Source organism: Camelus dromedarius, chromosome 23 (assembly GCF_036321535.1).
Source record: "Camelus dromedarius isolate mCamDro1 chromosome 23, mCamDro1.pat, whole genome shotgun sequence".
Classification (NCBI taxonomy): Eukaryota; Metazoa; Chordata; class Mammalia; order Artiodactyla; family Camelidae; genus Camelus; species Camelus dromedarius.
The window spans coordinates 4,397,470-4,417,442 of NC_087458.1; the positions used below are offsets into that span (position 1 = coordinate 4,397,470).

The 19,973-nt window shown below is 43.3% G+C and overlaps 1 protein-coding gene across 3 annotated transcripts; it reads left to right on the forward strand.

The window, feature by feature from the left end:
• The first annotated feature begins 1,696 nt into the window (after positions 1-1,696).
• Positions 1,697-9,353, forward strand: PSMD4 (proteasome 26S subunit ubiquitin receptor, non-ATPase 4). 3 transcript variants are annotated; one of them, XM_031436447.2, is made up of 11 exons: positions 1,739-1,793; positions 2,044-2,220; positions 5,261-5,401; positions 6,262-6,376; positions 6,759-6,845; positions 7,076-7,144; positions 7,312-7,527; positions 7,923-8,040; positions 8,212-8,343; positions 8,428-8,495; positions 9,069-9,353. In XM_031436447.2, exons 3-11 carry the CDS (start codon positions 5,280-5,282, stop codon positions 9,237-9,239), a joined length of 1,098 nt encoding a protein of 365 aa, XP_031292307.1. In that variant the 5' UTR covers positions 1,739-1,793; positions 2,044-2,220; positions 5,261-5,279; the 3' UTR covers positions 9,240-9,353. The 3 variants fall into 3 exon arrangements, with proteins under 3 accessions (XP_031292305.1, XP_031292306.1, XP_031292307.1); XM_031436445.2 differs by lacking the exon at positions 2,044-2,220 and having other exon boundaries at positions 1,697-1,793; XM_031436446.2 differs by lacking the exon at positions 2,044-2,220 and having other exon boundaries at positions 1,697-1,793; positions 7,923-8,031.
• Positions 9,354-19,973: the final 10,620 nt, after the last annotated feature.

Here is a 19,973-nt window from a genome sequence, read left to right on the forward strand (position 1 = left end):
AGTTGTTTTTGTTTTTTCATGATTGATCTCTTGTTTTACTAAAATGTGATCTTATCAGATTTCATATTTTGTGTGCGTTGTTGCAACTCACACATCTCTGAACTGAAAAGCTTCTGACATAGTTTTAACAGGACATCTTCTCCTTTTGAGGAAAGTATTAGTTCTCCATTCTCCAGGTTGAATAGAATCAGTCTTACAGGACCTGTTCGCTATCTCGTTTTTTATGCCCACTGTATTTTGTATTCTTTGCAATATCTACGTAGACTTTTTCAGTGTAGTAACTAAAAACTGGTCACAATCTGTTAAATATCTGACTAAAGCTGAGCAGGTGTCAGACATCTCCATGTGCAGGTACCATGATCATGTTTTCCCAGAACAATGATGACAGTATTCATTCACTTTCTAGTTCTTTTGTTTGGGTTGAAAATTTGTTTACTTCTACATTTAGAAGAATAATAATTTATAGTTATTCCTGATGTTCAAATTGTATTTGGAGTTGCATTATCCTGATTAACTCAGAACATTTTGTTGTTGATGAATTTTATATTTTATGAAGTACTCTTCTCTTGATCTGATTTCAACTATCTGTGTTGATTTCTATTTGTACAATGTTTACATGGTTACAATGTTTTCTTTCATTATTATTGCCTGATATATTGTTTTCTCCTCTCCCTTTATTTTTTTAACTTTTGTCAACTTTTGTCACTTAGCTGGTGTGTCTCTATTTACATTGTGTATCTTTTAAATATATATATATATATATAATTCTTATTTTTAAAATATTTTATGTTTGAACTTGTCAGCAATTATTTTTATGTGCTTTCCTATTTTTTCCTTTTCCATCTATGATAATATTGTCATTTTTTTCTCTAGTGGTATGGAGATTTTATTTCTATACCAGCTCTGATGGTTACCAATAACTTTCGAACATATCCGTTTAAACTTTATCAACAACTAACCAATATCTACAACACTCCTGCCATCTCCATCTACCATCTGCTATCTCTGTAGCCATGCCTAGTCTTTCCAACCCACCCCCGTCCTCCCCCACTGCCCCCCCCCCCCGCCCCAAGATAGACACCTGGAATTTCCAGTTTTACTTTGGGATGTGTGTGTGGAGGAGAGGGGAGGTAAGCCAAGGCATATTTGAATGTAATTGTTGATTAAAACCCCAAAACGATTGACTAGGTTGTCTCCCATTCTTTGGGAGATGAAAATTATTAATTCATCAAATCTATTCTGGGCTCCCACCATGTATCAGGCTATGTAGTGGACTCAGGGATAGCAAAGATGAAGACACTTTCTTGCCCTTAATGAAATGGGAGAGCTGGATACACAAACATGCAATTCAGGGGTATAAGGGCTTGGTAGTTGGACGAACGAAGCGCTTTGGGGAACAGGGGGAGCTGGACTGTCACTAGTCATCCCACCACTTTTTTAAAACGATGATGCTGGAACAGACGCAGCCACAGCACGTTCCTCTACAGCTTCTCTTAGAACCCGTCGGCAAGGAACCCCATCAGAGAACCAGAATAACAGGGAAGGTGGAGGTGGGGTCCTCTTTTTCGGTGTTATCTTGCTCTTCCCGCCCCCAAACATTCCTTTCATTTTGGCGGCGCCTACGACTCCCAGAATGCAACGCGGAGGATGGAGGCGGAGCCAGCCGGCCGAGCCGAGATCCGTGATTGGTGGTGAGCGCTGGGCCAATCGGAGGAGTCGTTGTTAGGCGGTCCGGGAGAGCCGGTCGGGAGGGAGGAAGCTGGCAAGATGGTGTTGGAGAGCACTATGGTCTGGTGAGGAGCTACCTCGGGGCCCGGTTGGGAGCGGGACTGAGTCGGGGGCGCGTGTAGCTCGGAGGCCGGGCGGGCCTGGGGTCGGGGCGGGGGGCTGACGGGCGAGGTGAGGCCTTGGGCCGGGAGGGAAGACGTTGCATGGACTCCCTGAGTCATCCTGGGGCCTCGGAGCTAGTTCCCGAAGGACATTAACCCTCAACCTGCGGACAGCCATTGACCGGCCGATCCCTGCTACCTTTCTCTGTTCCAGCATCGTCTTCTCTAGACCAGCCTCAGGTCTGTCTTTAGCCAGAGTCCTGCTTCTCGGACTCGTCGTGAAGGTGGCCTCCTCGAAATGTTGGATGTTAGGAAGAGAGATGATAAATCCCTTCCCCGCCCCATTCACTCGTCTCTAACTTCATTGCTTTCCCCTGTATCATCTTCAAAGGTATTATTTATAGATTGCTACCTAAGTGTCAGGCATTTAATTTACTTTATCTCACTTAAACCTCACAGTACTTCCAGGTAAATATCCTTCCTTTTTACAGATGAGGATACCGAGTCTCGCCAGTTTTAAATGACTTACCCAGAGCCACACAGCTAATTATGTGGTGGGGCCAAGGTTTAAACCCAGGATTATCTGACGCAAAGGCTCTTATCCAGTGAGCTAGCTCTCCTCATCAGTCTCAAACTTGGGCTGGGTAGTTATTAGGAGTCAGATTAGAAGCTGAGGACACAAACTTCTGCAAGCTTTCAAAAGTTTCTTCTAAGTGTGAACATAGAATAAATACAGAATAGTTCACAAACATACACAAATCGCCAGGTGGATGAAACAGATGCCTAGGAATTTTCTTTTTGCCAGGAGGATAGCATTGCCAGATAACATATAGGATGTTCAGTTAAATTTGATTTTCGGATAAACAGTAATTCTTAATATTGAAAAATGGTTATAAGTGTGTCCCACATATTGCATGGGACACTTATACTAAAAAGTTATTTGTTGTTTATCTGAAAATTCCGGTTTAACTGGGAGTCCTGTATTTTCATTTGCTAAATTTGGCAACCTGTGTGAGAGAGCATGTTAGAATAGAAAGAGGACAGAATTTGGACTGTGTTTTTTTTGGTACTTACCAGCTGTGTGTTGTTGAGAATGTAGTAAATCTCTCACTTTCTTTATAAAATGAGAATAATAGTAACATCTGCTTTCCTGATGGCACATGTATGTCATGATGCTCTGTAAATTGCAGCACTGTAGATACACTAGTTGCCATGAAATTTGCAGAGTCCTCAAGAGAGATTTAAGAGGGGCCTTGAAGGCACTGAGACAAGTATTGAGAAAGAGAGACCATTACACGTAGGCAGAAGGGCATAAACAAAGCTACTAAGTGTAAGTTCCCAAGGCACGTTTAGGGAGTAGGAAATAGTCTAATGTGACTTCGTCATAAGGTTGTTGGTTTAAGGCAGTTTCTTTTGGGGAGGGAAGGCAGATGCAACCAGGTAGAAGACCACAAATGTCAGGCTGAGGAGGTTGAATTCTGTCCTGCACCCTTCGGTAGAGAACCAGTGAAAAAAGTTTTGTGGCTGGTGGAGGCAGAGCTATGTACAAAATGGGCACGTGAGACCATTGGTCCAGCTGAGAGTATAGGAGGAACGAATACACCCAGAGAGACATGTTGGTAGCCTGCTGTAATAGCCCAGCCATAGAATAGCCGTGGGAGCCACTCCTTTGTTGTGTAGGGCCTTGTGCTCTGCTGTGCGTCAGGATTCTCTGGAGGAGCTTATTAAAAATTGTGCGTATTGAACTCTGTTCTTGATCTGCTGAGTCAGACTTCCGGCCAAGGAGGTCTCAGCATCTGTAGTCTTCTTTTAAATGAAGACTTTATGAATAGCTGGATCATATCTTAAGCCCTGATTTCGATGTGAATTTTTTGGCAGGGAAAATTATATACTGTTGAGCGAAAGTAGTCACAAGAAATACATACAATATTCCATTCATATGAAGTTCAAAGTTGGGAAAACTAAACTGCGTTTTTTAGGGCTGCATACACAGGTGCAAAGGCATCTGGTGTTTAACACTGCCACCGCAACCAGCAGCCTCGCCGTGGTTCTGATGCGCACACAGCACAGTGTGAGTCCCACCGCCGTGTTCTGCGCTGTTGCTTCTCCCTCTCTCTCAAGTCCTCCTTCTTCCTCTGGCACCTTTCTTCCAGCTCTCATTCATCTGCTGGTCTTGCCCATAGTCTTTACTTAGTAGCTGTTCCATCTGGATGATCCTCAAAGCTTCCATTGATTTTATATTTGGACTCACCACTGAATTTGAACCTAGAGAGGCAGTTGCCTCCCTGCTGGGAGAATAATTAGAAACAGTGTGTCAGGGAAAGAAGAATATAATGCATGGTCAGTAGAGTCAGCCCTTGACCTCCTTTATGTGGATTGAAGAACTAGTCTGTGTTTCATGCTTGCCGTTAGGCACGTGCTAAGTTTCCATGCATTTAATCCTCATTGCAGCCTTATGAGGGTAGGTGCAATAAAACCCATTTTACAGTTGAGGTAACTGGACCTTAGAGAAACTGAGTAGCTTCCTCAGGATCACAGAACTGACAAGTAGCAGAGGTGATGTGCACCTGTGCCTGAAAACTGCCCCTCCTTCCCTCCCTTTTCTACCTGTCTTCCAGTAGCTTCTTACTTACCTGTCTTCATTTTTGGTTTGTATTTATTGCCAGGCAAAGGATACTAAAGAAAAAAAAAAGCCTCAGTCTGTATTTTGCTTGTCAGTAGAAATGAGGTGTCTTGTCAGGGACACTGTTCTCTTCCCTCACTACGGGCGGAACTGTAGACCATTAGAGTTCTGAGGGACCTCAGGTCTTCATGAATTAATCCTGTGTAATTGCTTCACTTACCTGCCTTCCCCTGGCCTCCGGGAAATTGGCACTTATATTTCATATTATCTGGATTCTTAGAGATTGTGAGAAGTTGCACATAGATAAAATAGGTGAGACCCCCTCCAAATCTGTGAAACTGCATTTTTGCAGCTCAGTTCAGCTGCCAAAGCTGTTAAACATTTAACCAGATGATTATTTTGTGCTTTCCTGCACCTGGTGCTGCCAAGTGTGTGTTATTTTATAAATATTTTTAAATTCCACTTTTCATTTCCTCCCTTTGGAATACTCCTATTTCAGTAGCAGACAGCATATTCCTTCATGACCATGCCTAAGAACACTAAATGCACCTTATACAAAGGTGCTTGTGGTTCATTAGTAGACCATGATCTTGGGTGCTTAAAGAATCACTTGTGGAAATTTAAAATGTTTTTCCTCCCTTGATTATTTTTAATCAGTTAGTCTAGAAAAAGGCTTGGTCATCTGTATATTTAAAAAAGAAAACAGAAAAGGTTGCAGGTGATTCTCTGTCCCACAAAGACTGGAGAGAATGTCTCAGAGAGATCCTGCAATATGTCTTCTCCCTCCTCCTCCATTCCTGTCCGACAGTGTGGACAACAGTGAGTACATGCGGAACGGGGACTTCTTACCCACCCGGCTGCAGGCCCAACAGGACGCCGTCAACATAGTCTGCCACTCCAAGACCCGCAGCAACCCTGAGAACAACGTGGGCCTCATCACACTGGCCAAGTACGTGAGGGGCCTGGGGAAGGCGGAGGTGTCTCCTGTACGTGACATGCTATGGTACCCGGCGTGCTGCCCTTTTGTGGATTCCACGAGGCTGCTTTCGCCCATCACCATCCTAGACTCCCTTCTTCACTATTCAGTATAAATATAAATAGCAACTTGTTTTTAATGTTAAGCTAAATCTCCTGGGGTAAAATTTCACAGTGTATTTAAAGGCAGTGAAAAGTGGTTTTGAATCAGAGCCCCAGGGTGTGTATCACACATCTTATTGCCCCAAAAGTGATTTTTTTTTGAAACTGATAATCTTCAAATGAGTGACCACCATCCCAGTATACATGCTATTCTAGGAAGTGGGTCTAGAAAGGAGAAGGTAGGAGAGAGACAGAGTAGCATCCAATGGTTGAAAGAGGGTTCCCAGGGCCCTGAGGGCAAGATGACATCAGAGGGGTTTGGGGGAAATATTGGGAGAAGAGGGCATGTTTCTCACAAAATCAAGCCCTTCTTATTTTCTATGTTTTATTTCTACTAAACCCTAGATGTTTTTCTTCAGTTTTACTGAGATATAATTGACATATCACATCGTATAGGTTTAAGGTGTACAACATAATGGTTTGATAAAGTGTCTATTACAAAGTGATCACCGCAGTAAGTTTAACTACTATCCACGTCTCATATGGTTATAAACTTTTTTCCCTTGTGATGAGAACTTGTAAGAACTACTCTCTAAACACTAGATGTTTGATTAAGAAAAATAGAGATTATAGTTATTACCAAAGTCTCTAAAGAAAAGATGAGTCAAGCACGGTTTGGAGGCACTTGTCCTGACCTGAAGTCAGGACAGAAGTGCTTTCCCTGCATCCCAGTGACTGTGAAGTGCTGACCACGCTCACCCCTGACACCGGCCGCATCCTGTCTAAGCTCCACACTGTCCAACCCAAGGGCAAGATCACCTTCTGCACTGGCATCCGCGTGGCCCATGTGAGTCCTACAGGATCCCCTTGGTGGTTCCTCCTTGCTCTAGGGTACTGCCTCCACCCTTGTCCATTTCTTCCCTCGAATCTTGAGCTTGAACCAGAGCAAGGGAAGAGGGATGACCTAGAGAAAGGAGTAGAAAGGATATGGTGGGGTGAATCCTAGGATCAATGAGGATCGTGAAGGGAAAACTCCCTAGAATTTAGAATTAACCTCCCTTCCTGTCCACAGAGAGGCTCAGCAAGAAGGGAAGGTTGGAGGAGAGGGTTTAGACCTGATGTGAGCATGGTGGTAGGCTCGAGGTACATAGAAGCCATAAGGAAAGGAACAAAGTGACAGTAAAGAGCTGGATGATTCTCCAGCTGACTCTGAGAACTTCCTTTTCAAGCTGGCTCTGAAGCACCGACAGGGCAAGAATCACAAGATGCGAATCATTGCCTTTGTGGGAAGCCCTGTGGAGGACAATGAGAAGGATGTGAGTCCCAGTGACAGCTGGGGGATCTGGGCATTGCATGTTTGGGAGTGGGGTCTTTGGGCCCTTAGGAGAGCTTGGCAGAGGCACTGGGGAAAGGTAGATATGCAGAATTCAGTGTTTCTGCTGGGGGGCCTGGAGAGGGCCACTGGTTTCTGCCTGCTGTTGTGAGGTGTGTTGTTTCCTCTTAAGCTGTGGAATAGAGTTCCTTATTTCCCTCCCCTTCTTCCTAGCTGGTGAAACTGGCTAAGCGCCTCAAGAAGGAGAAAGTAAATGTTGACATAATCAATTTTGGGGAAGAGGTGAGTAAGGACCAACTGTGGGACACTGACTTGCTTTGGTTGTAAACAGAGCAGTCCTCGCCCAGAGGAGTGTGCACTGTGGGCGAGTAGCTACAGACAGGGACTGAGGTGGCAGAGAACCGGGAGCAGGGTGGCAAGGAGAGCCTCCTGTGTTCTTCCTTCCCCAGGAGGTGAACACAGAAAAGCTGACCGCCTTTGTAAATACACTGAATGGCAAAGATGGAACCGGTTCTCACCTGGTGACAGTGCCTCCTGGCCCTAGTCTGGCTGATGCCCTTATCAGTTCTCCAATTCTGGCTGGAGAAGGCGGCGCCATGCTGGGTCTTGGTGCTAGTGACTTTGAATTTGGAGTGGATCCCAGTGCTGATCCTGAGCTGGCCCTGGTGAGCAAACGTTGACCTCCGGTAGAGCCCAAGGGTCCTCCTTGGCCCTCCTCTACTGACACGCCCATATGTCACACAGCTTCTCTAGGGCTAGGCAGTCCTAAACACCCTTGCTCGTTTTCCTAGACCCCCTCTTGGTCCCTCTTCCCCACAATTCTTTCTGATCTCCGGGGCACCAGTGTCAGACTCTCTCTCATTCACTTCTTCCGATTAAACCCCAGGCTTCTCCCAAGCCCGTCCTTTTTTTGTATATCACCTCTGTCTCTCCAGCTTCTTTCCCATATGTATAACCAGAAGCTGGCCCTTTGCACTCCCTTCCACCCCTCAGCTGCCTTCCCCTGCGCCCGGTGGGCGTGAGGGCTGGAGAATGTCTGACCTCCCCTGCCCTTGGCCAGGCCCTCCGTGTGTCCATGGAAGAGCAGAGGCAGCGGCAGGAGGAGGAGGCGCGGCGGGCAGCTGCTGCCTCTGCCGCTGAGGCCGGCATTGCCACGACCGGGACTGAAGGTGAAAGAGGTGGAACTGAAGTCCCGGGACTGCAGGGTGCTCGGTGGGAGCCCGGTGTAGACTTCGGGGGGAAGGGCTGGGGGTCTGGCAGTGTGGGAACCTGGGGCTGAGGGGATGGGCTGGGGCTGGGTCTGCGTGGAACTTGTCACAGCTCTACCCTGCCTCTCCTCCTGGTCCCAGACTCGGATGATGCACTGCTGAAGATGACCATCAGCCAGCAGGAGTTTGGCCGCGCCGGGCTCCCAGATCTCAGCAGTATGACTGAGGAGGAGCAGATCGCCTACGCCATGCAGATGTCCCTGCAGGGTGCAGGTGAGCCAGGGCCTGGGTGGTCGTGCCGAGGCAGAGAGGTCGGGATGGGGAGGTGGGACTGAACAGACAACCTCTTCTTCTCAGAGTTTGGCCAGACGGAGTCAGCTGACATGGATGCCAGTTCAGCCATGGACACATCCGAGCCTGCCAAGGTGAGGGCCAGCGATGACTCCCTGCGCCCGTCAGGCTTCAAAGTCCCCTCGTGTCCAGACCCTCAGGCCTGTAGGCCTGGGGCCTCTCCTCTCTCAGGGCCTCATAGATGAGCTCTGTGAGAAGCAGAAGGAAACAGGCACGCAGACGCACATGTCTTGTCTGGAAGCCTTGCTAAGGCCAGAATGCTGGCGGGCAGTTGGAGGAGTGTCTCAGTGCTCTGTAATTCTCCTTCCTTGCTGGTGGGACCAGTCTGGAGAGTCCTCAGTGATAACTTCCCAGGAGGGTGAAAAGAGGGTCTAGGAAAAGGAAGAGGAGGAGAGGGTGTCTGATAGCCAGAAACCTGAAGGCAGTGGCATCTGTTTTTACCCTTTGAGCTCAGGAAGCAGCATTCTCAAGCTTCTCCTCTAATTGGTCCGTAATTAATGTTTGGTCCATACTGTATCTTGGCACTGGGCATTTTCCTCAGTTATTCCGACCATTGGCCAGAGGTGCCCCCAGCCCCATCGGGTTGGGGAGGGGCCCAGGTCTCTTACACTTGGCCCCCTGCCCCAGCTGACATTGCCCTTTTTCAGGAGGAGGATGATTATGACGTGATGCAGGACCCAGAGTTCCTTCAGAGTGTCCTGGAGAACCTTCCAGGCGTGGATCCCAACAATGAGGCCATTCGGAATGCCATGGGCTCCCTGGCCTCCCAGGCCACCAAAGATGGCAAGAAGGACAAGAAGGAGGAGGACAAGAAGTGAGACTGGAAGGAGGGGGGGCTGAGCCTGTTCCGGGGCCGCATAGGGCGGGGTGGGTTGTAGGGTTAGATGTGTTATCTGTAACCATTACAACCTAAATAAAGCTTGGCAACTTTTTGTTTTCTCTTCTGCTTCAAACAGTGGAAGCTTTGAGTGTGAGAGAGGGGAGGACTGCATGGCACACAGGGGACTGTACCTTGTTGCTCTGTCTCTGCTGCCCGGTCTCTAAGTCCTGACCATTTCCCTCCCCCCACCCCCATCTCCACCCATCCAGCCGTGACAGTCCTTCTTTAGGAAGGACTTTGCTGAGAGCCACTGTGTTAGTCACTGGGGACACAGAGGTGACAAGAAAACAGTACTGGCCTTTGGGGGCTCAGCCTCTAGGGAAGGGCCAGCCTGTAAATGAGCATGTTAAGCGCCCAAAGAGAGGCCTCAACAAGGCACAGTGGAAACTGAGGAGAGAGGGCCGAACTCCTCCAGCCTCTGGGAAGGCTCCTGGAGGTAACGTTCAAGTCCTCTAATGGGGCAGAAAGCTCATCAGTCGACAGGTGACAGACGGGGATGCTGCCAGTCAGTAGGGACAGCACGTGCCAATGACGCAGCAGCACTTGGGCACTCAGACCGGTTGGGCGAGTGCACGGAGCCGGAGGTGGGGAAGTAGGCGACAGAACACCAGGGATCAGGGATCTCTGAGGCCTGACTTTCACAAGGTGGGGTCTGTGAGGCCACAGGAGAAACATGATAGTCTCCTTGGAACACCAAATTGAGAGGTAGGTGTTTTGTGGGGTATGGAATAGAATGCACAATTCACCTAACCTCCTCCTTTGTCTATTATATTTAAAGAGGTAAGTAACATTTACACCTCAAATACCTAACCTATATATAGATTGTGAAGCATAAGAAAATGAACGTATCTGAAACCACTTTATTTAAGAGCTAGAGTCTTAATAATACCTTGCTGCGCTCCTTCCCAAACTCTTCACACCCTCCTGAGAGACGGCCTCTATCCTAATTTTAACATTTATTGTTTTTTTCCCCTTCACAGTTTTCTCCTGTACATAGCTTCCTGACTAGAATATGCTTGGTTTTGCTGAGTAGTTTGTTTTGGAGGCAGTGGGTAGGGGGAGGAATTAGGTTTATTTGTTTTTAATGGAGGTTCTGGGGATTGAGCCCAGGACCTCATGCCTGCTAAGCATGCACTCTACCCCTGAGCTATACCTTCCTCCCAGTTTTGCTTGTTTTTGAGCTTCATAAAAAAATAGTTTTATACTGTGAGACTTTGGGGATTTGCTTTTTTAACAAATGTTTTGTTTCTGAGGTTCATCAAAGTTGCTGCGTATAGCTGTTCATTTTTCATGATTGTATGTATATTCTGTGAATATTCTATAATCTCTCCATTTTCCTGTTGGGGGAGTTTGCGTTGCTTCCAGTTATTTTTCTGTTACCAACAGGGTCATTGTGGAGTTTTTGGTACATCTCTCCTGATGCGCCTGTGCAAGAGTTTCTTTACAATACTTTACAGGTTAATTCTGAATAGTATTTCTAAGTAACTGTATGAATTTGCACTCCTTCCTGCGGTATAAGAATTCTTACTGACCACATCCTTTTTCAGCCCTTGGTATCATTAAAACTTCTTAATCTCTGCCAGTCTAGTGAGGATAAAATGATAACTTATTGTGGTTCTGATTTGCATTTCTGTGATTACGAATGAGGTTAATCATCTTTTCATTTTTTCCAAAATAGGTCTTCATGTTTCCACTTTTGTGAAATGTCTCTTCATGTCTTAGATCCATTTTTCCACTGGATTTTCTCCTTACTGATGTTTTGTAAGAGTTCTTTAACTATTCTTGGTACCAAGTCATTGTCAGTTATGAATGCTGCAAATATGTTCTCTCCACTTATGATTTGTCTTTTCATTTTTTAAAAGGTATCCTTTAGTGAACAAAATTCTTTAATTTAATGTCATATTTCTCAATCTTTTCTTTCAAGGTTAGTGTTTCTTGTGCCCAGCAAAGTCTTCCAAAGTTAGGTATTCTGTTTTTTTTTTTTTTAAGTTCTATGGTTTTGCCTTTCACATAGAAATTCCTTATTCCATCTAGAACTGATTTCTGTGTACATTGAAATAGGGATCCAATTTCAATTTTTTAACATGGAAAACCACTTGTTACAGCATTGTTTATTGAAAAAAACACCTCCTCCTTTCACCAGTGATCCGTATTGTTAACTTCTGTCTGGCCAAGACTCCATGAACTTCATTTCTAGTATCCTGAAGTCAGACCTTGCAGCCTGACTGTAAACAAGTTTCCACAAAACAGAGCTAGAAAACCTCCTTTGTGCTGCATTATGTTCATATTGGATGAGTTCCATTTCTGAATAATGAACTTATAGATGTTTGTGTCTGAATTTTGGAGGACACTAGTATGTTTTGAATCAAATATTACTTGAAAGAAATAGCTCATCATGTAGGGCTTGGGGATCTTTTGTAGGTGTCAGTTACAAAGACGCTGGTCACTTAGGCTTTCCTGGCCTAGGTGGGGTTCCCCAGCAAAATCATGTTCTGGCAGAGTCCGTCCATCAGGTCATGATGGGACCTGTGTCCCAGTCGCTGGTCCTCTGCACGCCAACTGGGTGGCTTCAGTGTGCGTGAGGGTGACTCAGCTGACACCGTGGCCTCTTCCAGTTCAGAGATCATCATCACAGTTCATTCTCTCATTCTTCTGGCAATACCCTGGATCATGTCCACCTTAAGAAATGCTCTCGGCTGAAGTCAGATACTCACTTGGCTGTAGATCCCCTCTCCTTTCAGCTTCCCCACTTTGATATTCCCTGTATACTTTTCAACAGTACTGTGTGTACTCTGGGCAGTTCAAGGCTTATGTGCAAGGGTGTTGAAAAATTGGAAACAACCTGATATCCAACAATTATGTTCCATTAATATGGACTAATACACTGTCAATAAATTTGATAATGATTTAATGACATCGGATATGTGATTATATTAGCAAATGCTTACGTAACACAATGTCCCAGAGACTGTTCTAAATGTTTTTACATGTTTTAAATTAGCTTTCACAACAACCCTATGAGTAGCTGTAGCATTATTAATCCTATTTCATAAATAAGGAAACTGAAAGCCAGAAATGCTAGATATCTTGCTCTGCAGTGATGGTTCTGACAGTGTGGTCTGTGGACCCCTAGAGGTCCCCAAGACCCTTTCAGGGGGTTTGTGAGAGCAAAACTATTTTCATAGTGATAGTACACTATGATGTTATTTGCCTCTTCCACTGTGTTGACACTTGCACTGATGCCAAAGCAATGGGGGTAAAACTGTTGGTGTCTAATCACAAATCCAAGGCAGTGGCACCACACTGTGCTGGCAGTCATTGTGTCCTTCACCCACACATACTCTTGGCTTGAAAAAACAAACAAAAAACTGCCCTTGATGAAGCAGTAAAACATATTAATTGTCCTAAATCTCAACCCTTGAAAACACATCTTTAATATCATCTGAGGTGAAGTGGGAAGTACCCATGGAGCATAGAGCTCTTGGCTGCAAACTGCAGTACAGGGACTGTCTGGAGAGCACTTGAGCAGGTGAGTTGTGAGATGAACTAGCCACTTTTTCCTCCCCCATTTTTACTTAAAAGTGCAACTGCCAGACAAACTGTGGTTATTTAAACTTGAATATTTGGCAAACATCTCAAAAATAAGTGAGCCTCACTTCAAGGAACACAGCTGACAGTTTTTGTTGTCAGTGGTGACATGTGAATTCTCAAGTGAAATTTTTAATTGGAAAATTTGAATGTGCCACTGTGAATTGGACATTCTCAAAATGCTTGAGATGGATGTTAATAAATGTGTATGTCAAAATTGTATATTGTAATGTGTCAGCATTAGGAAGCTCTGCATTATGCAGTGAACCAATACTTTCCAAAGGATCCATTTCAAATACAAGAAAAGAAACAATGGATTCAGACGTAATAGATTACAAAAAGTTCATTGATGTGCTTTCGGAGTCCACATTGTGACCTTTTAGAAACCACACTGTACATCAGGTTTTGGTGTAGCATCAAAAGAGAATGTCCACAGTTACCTGAGAAGGCTTGAAATATTCCTCCTTTTCTTCAACAACATATAATGTTGAAAAAAAGGATTTTCTTTATATACTTGAATCAAAACATTTTCCAACAGATTGATTGCAGACACATATGAGAATCCAGCTGTCTTCTATTAAAGAGACTTGCAAAAATGTAAAAAAGTGCACCCTTCTCATTACATTTTTGTTTTGGAAGATAGTTATTTTTCATAAAAACTGAATTATGTTAACGTAATGGGTTTATGGTTGTTATTTTTAAATGGATTAATATTTTAAATTTTCTGTTTTAAGTTCTAATATAGTAAATATCAGTATATATAATCTACATAAACAAAAAGCTTGGGAATCTTCCATTTTTAAGAGTGCAAAGAGAACCTGAGACTAAAAAGTTTGAGAACTGCTGTTCTACAGCCTGCAAGTGATGGCGCATAGGGCGGTAACCCATGGCTCTGAATCCATGCTCTTGTTACCGAATTAGATGCGACCCCCCCACCCCCCTCCATTGAGGTTCTAGCTGAACCAAATACCCCTAGCTCGATCAGGGAGTTCTTTCCCACTCAAGTTCACGCTGCCAATAAGGAAACAGTTTGCAAGCAAGACAGGCTTTTATTCAACGGCCAGAGAATGGAGATGGGGAGCTCATGCTCTGAAGGTACCTTCTCCCTGGAGAGGAGTAACGGAATTTTAAGGGTTAGGAGTCAGACAGGTCTCAGGGCTCTAGGAAAAAGGCGGAGATTTTCAGGGGCAGCCGAGGCATGTGCAGTCACCCACGCTCCTTTGTACAAACTGTCCCTGGTAAGGTGCAAATCCCCTCTCTGGGCGAAGACCTTAGCACGGTAATGACGCAACGTTCGGCCTCAGGTGCCCCCAGGTTTCATCTGCGCAGGCGCGTTCTTTCCTGTGCTCAGCTCAGCGCCGGTTCGCGGTGGCTGACCACTGTATATCTCTCAGCGTACAGCTGCAAAAGCATCTCTGCCAAACACCAGGTACTTTTGGAGCAGATAAATCAGGGCAAGTGTCCTTGGCTCTCAGGCGTCTGTATGGAAACAGAATCCAGGCAAGGAAAGCGGTGACCTTTAGCCTACTCTGTCTGCCATCTTGGATGCAGCCGGTTCCGTCTGGTTTTCTCCGGCCTTTGTGGCATCTTGCATGTTAAAAACAAAACTAGCCTGTATGGTTAAAAAAGAAGTTCCTGCGCCTGGGGCTAGGGCTGCATAGCATGGGCAGCGCTGTTCATGGTAACTATCGGCCCCCAGCTTAATACAAGGACTGTCAAGACATGGGTGAAAATATTGTAGTGTTTCTTTCTGGGGGACAGGAATGCAGATTTGCGAGGGTTGGAGGTGGACCTTGTTTTTATGAATGTTTCAAAATATTTCTTTGGTAGAACAGGGGACCGTAAACATAACTTCACTTCTTTGAACTTACTCGTTTTCCTTTACAGATAGTTTCTTGGTTTATTTTCATCTCTAATGAGCAAAAACCTCATAGTCTATCAGTTAAACTGCTATCTTGCTAATAACCTCATCTCCCAAGTTCCTTTTTACCCCACACTTGCCCAGCTAAACCCCGGGCACGGACTGGTTTTCAGCCATCTACCTTTTCACTTTTTCATCTAGACTTCGAAGTTGCGTAGAGGTTAAATAATTGACCAGGGACACTTAGCTAATTAGGGATCAACACCAAGATCAAGACCCCGTCTATCTCACTGGAAGGTGAGCCACCTCAAAACAGCTATTTCCCATTATCGGCAGCCCTCTCACCTTCCCGGCAGCAACGACTTCATACCTTCGTCTACTCCCCCATCACTCTCAGCTGATGTGACCTTTGTACAGAGAGTCAGGGCTGTGGGAAGCTCTGAATCCCTTCCCTCCCGCCTCCTCCAGCCTCTCCTGGCAGCAGGTACGCCCTCTCTCCTGCTCTTCTGTCTTCAGCATCTCCTCTGCCAGTGCCTTCCTCTAGTGTGTGCACATCACGTCCATGCTACCAATAACGACCCCTGAGACTTTGTATTTACTGCTTGACATTTTATTTTTTAGTGGCCATCTATGTCTTTTATAATAACAAAAAAGTATAGATTATTTATTGAAATGGTAAATGCTCACGATGTATTAAATGAAACAAGCATCCTTCAAAGTAGCCAATTTTTATTCAAATAAACCTGGGTGATTTAAAGGACCATCACCTAAGGATGAACAGTTGTCGACTCTGTCAACTAGGTTTATAGAAGGATTGTCTGTTCTTTTCACTTTTCTGTGCTTTCTGAGTTTCATGAAAAGACTATGTAACTACTTTCGTAATCAGAAAAATGCACATGTTGTCTTTCAAAAATCAAATCAAATCCTCCCTCCTTTTTGGTTATCTTTTTTTTTCCTTTGTGGGGGAGGTGGTAATTAGGTTGGTTTGTTTGTTTAAACAGAGGTACTGGGGATTGAACCCAGGACCTCGTGCATGTTAAACACACACTCTACCACTGAGCTATACCTTCCTCCTCCTTCCTCCTTTTTTTTAGCCCCCACCCTGTCTCTTCCTTTTTCACACCTCAACTATTCCAAAGAGCAGTCTGCACTCCCTGCTCCACCTCTAAACCTTCCGCTCACCCCTCACCCCATCTTCCTCCACCCGCTGCGTCCATGAAGAAACCTCTCTGGCCAAGGTCACCAGTGACATCCTCCTTGCTAAATCTAACCCTTATCTATATTGCCTGCTCTCAACATAGCATTTGGCCCTGTAAAACGTTTTCTTCTTAAAACTTGTTTCTTCTCCTGGCTTCTGTGACGGCACTCTCTCCACTCTCTGCTTCCATCTTTTTGGCTCCAATATTTCAATTTTCTTTTCAGGCTTCTCTTTCTCTGCTTTTTCCTTAAACATTTGTATTCCTTGGGAGCTCCGTCCTGGGCTTTCTTACTTCTCACTCTCTGCCCTCTCACTCTCAACATCCCCAGCATCTCATTCTCTGGATCTCCAACATCTATCACATTTTTATGCTGCCCTGCATCTGTAGCTTCAACTTACAGACTGAAACACATTCCAGAGTTTCAAACCCATAGAACCATCCAGATACAGGAATCTTTACTTAAAATGTCCCGCAACACCCAACTCATCTGCTCCCCCGACCCACCTCGTACCTGTTCTTGGTTTTGTTTTCTTCTAATGAGGTGAATCATCTTTTGTTTTTCTCTTCTCTTCTGTCCTCACTGTCAAGCAATGGTGAAGTCCTGCCCTTTTTACCTCCTTAAAATACCCTGATTTCTTTCTCTACTATCATCCCCTACTATGCACATTAGAGTCAAAAAAGGACAATCTATAAAAGAGAGACAGAAGAGAAGAGAAAGGAAGGGAAAAAAAGAAATCAGAAGGATGACAGGCTTCTAATCAGCAACTACAGATACAAAAATACATTGGAATTGTATGTAAAGTCTTGAGGGAAAATAAACACCAGCCTGGAATTCTATTATATGCTCCCATTTACTTTGGGTTTATCCTGTTGTTTTTTTAAACTTATTAAATTGGCAATTAGCTCTTTATTTTTCAGTCTTTATTGTTTCTTTTTTGGGTCAATTTTCACACAGTTTTGTAAAGTGTATATATGTATATATATAAAGTGTATACATATATATATGTACTTTTTTACAAAAATTTATTCTTAAAGGAAAAGGTGGGTGGGTAGAGGGCTAAATTGGGAGTAGGTTAAATAGTTTCTGAGACTATAAAGAATATTATTTTCTCATATTTTATTTTATATTCCAATGTCATATTTTGACCAACACTTGTGAAGTATTTTATTGATCTTCCTGAGAATGGAATGGAGTTAATGAATAAAATACACGGCCATTATCTGATAAGTTAGGACTGAGAAGTCAGAGCAATATGACAAATGAGTTAAGATGATAATGATGAAACAACAGGTTGCGGTATTGTTTGAAATATTTATAGAATCAAAACTTTATGTACCTCATAGCTACGGGAAAAGTAACTTCCTATCCTAAGAGGACAAATTTGATACAAAATTAATTTTTATAATGTGGAAACACATTAGAGTAATCCAAGATGTGTTTTTCTAATAGATTCCATTAGGACACCTAAAAATCATTGGAGGAGTCAGTCAAATGTCACTTCTGGTTTTCAGAGACACACTGGTTCAGTACACCTTAGGCAGGGTAACTAATCTGCATTTTTAATCACCATCTCAGGTGAAACCGACTTAAGATTTTCATTGATGACACTTTTTCCTTATTATATGAAAGAGGAATGGACACTTTTAATAGATGCTTTTAATGTATGTAGAGACCTTGATGAAATGCTATAAATGTAAAAAAATTCTGCATTTTTTGAGGAAAAAAAACTAAACCCATTGCTCATCAGAAACAAAATAAATCTTTCTGACCTACTGATTTTATGAAGTGTCACTTTGAAATTTTATCACAAATTTTAGTAATAAAATCAATAAAATTCTTAGTTCACTCAGTATACATTTTACAATAGAAAATTAGGGTTTAGCTCTTTAAATACTCCACATGCAACACTCATCCCTTCTTCCAATAATAGGTAACAACTTTTGGATAAATTAGTATTTGTTGCTTATATAATTATGACTATGTAAACTTTGTCCACAATTAAGCTACATCATTATTATGATTAAGTTTATCTCTTACGCACATTTTAATTTTTCCTGGAATTTATAATTGCCTTGGGCCTTTTTGTTTCTTTGTTTTGTTTTCATTCCCTCTATCAGAAATGTAAACCTCTCAACAAGTATCATATGACATCACTTATATGTGGAATCTTGAAAAATGAGACAGTTGAACGTATTTACAAAACAGAACAGACTCATAGACTTAGAAAACAAACTTATGGTTACCAAAGGGGAAGTAGAGGGAGGGATAAATTGGGAGTTTGGGATTAGCAGATACTAACTACTGTATATAAAATAGGTAAACAGCGAAGTCCTACAATATAGCACAGGGAACTATATGCTGTATCTTGTAGTAACCTATAATGATAAAATATAAAAACCAATACATATAACTGAATCACTATGCTGTACACCAGAAACATACATTGTAAATCAACTATACTTCAATTTAAAAAAAAAGTGTAAACCTCTCAAACTGACCAAACAAAGCAGGCAGGCTGATGCCATCACGAGAAGGCCACCTGCCCCAATCTGGCTGGTGGCATGAAGCCTGCTGCAGACTTGTCCTGTCTCTTCCCTATGCCATCATCCAGGGAATCTCTTTGCTCGTCTTCTGTGTGGTTCCTCTATTTCATAGATACTAGGTTCTGAATTTCCCTGGTTCCACGCTCTGTTTTAGTGGAATTCATCATCCGTTAGCTTCCTGAGGAAAGGAGCCCAGAAAGCAGATATCCTGTTTTGGCATGCCTGAAAACAGCTTGATGGAGTGTAAAATTTTAGAGTAAAAATAATACTCGTATAGCACTTTGACAGCACTGTGCCATTGTTTTCTAGTTTTTAGGAGTATTACTAAATCCAGCGCCATTGTGAGTATGCAGCTGAGTATCTTTTGTGTGCAACTTGATTTTCTCTCTGGGAAGACTTTAGAAGTTGCTCTTAATATTCACTCTGAAATTTTGTGATGAAATACCCTTGAGTGTTTGATTTTTTAAAAAAAGTTTTGCTTGTTTCTTTGTTGTTATAATTTACTGTGCTGGGCATTTAATAGGCCCTTTCAATCTGGAAATTCATGTCCTTCAGTTCAGGAAAATGTTACTGAATTATTTCTTTAATAATTTTCCCACTAACTACTTTATTCGTCTCTCTTTCCAAAACTCCTTTTAATCAGATATTCTATATCCTAGACTGAACCTCTAATTTTTTACATTTATTTCATATTTTCTATTCTTTGTATTTTTTATTCTACACCCCAGGCTATTTCTTTAATATTATCTTAGAATCCTTTTATTAAATTACTTACTTCCATTTCTATATTTTTAATTTCCAAGAAGTCTTTATTACTTTATGAATGTTCCTTTTAAAAATAGTGTCCAAGGTAGGGGAGGCATAGCTCAGTGGTAGACTGCATGCCTAGCAAGCACGAGGTCCGGTACCTCCACCAAAAGTAATAAATAGATGAACCTAATTACCTCCCCACCTCCAAAAAATAAAAAATAGAATAAAGAGCATGCATTCTTGTATCATGGGTACAATATTTTCTCTAATTTTTCTGAGGTTATTGATTGCAGTTTTTTGGATATTTTCTTCTGGTCCCTCATTATGTATTACACGCCAGAACCCTTTTCTTTTGACTTCTGCCTTTCATCTCTGAGGCTGCCTTCACCTCTCTGGTGATCGATCCTTGGCTGTCTGTTCGAACTGAAGCATGAGGTCCAAAAGAGCTGCCGGGGAGCTCCGTGGCAGGGCCAGATACACCGGCTTGGCATCGGGGTGGGTGGAGATCACTGCAGGGCCGGTGAGGGAGGGGCCAGTTTTCTAATTCTTGTAAACTTTTTCTCCAGGATCAGTCATTATCCCCTAAAAAGGAATTTTCAGTCCTCCTGCCCCTGCTTTCAAAGGACTAAGAACTTAATTTTTAAAGTCTCTACAAGTTCTAAGACTCCAATTATTTTATTCCTTTTTGGTTTTCCATTCTCCACCTCATGCGTAGAGTGGAAAACATTCA

What these genes read in the sequence shown, in the direction of transcription:
- PSMD4 (XM_031436445.2), top strand. Translation starts at nt 1,768, where the DNA reads ATGGTGTTGGAGAGCACTATGGTCTG. An exon ending in TGGAGGACAATGAGAAGGAT is followed by an intron (nt 6,846 to 7,075) that starts GTGAGTCCCAGT and finishes CCTTCTTCCTAG; the next exon opens with CTGGTGAAACTGGCTAAGCG. An exon ending in CGGGACTGAAGGTGAAAGAG is followed by an intron (nt 8,041 to 8,211) that starts GTGGAACTGAAG and finishes TCCTGGTCCCAG; the next exon opens with ACTCGGATGATGCACTGCTG.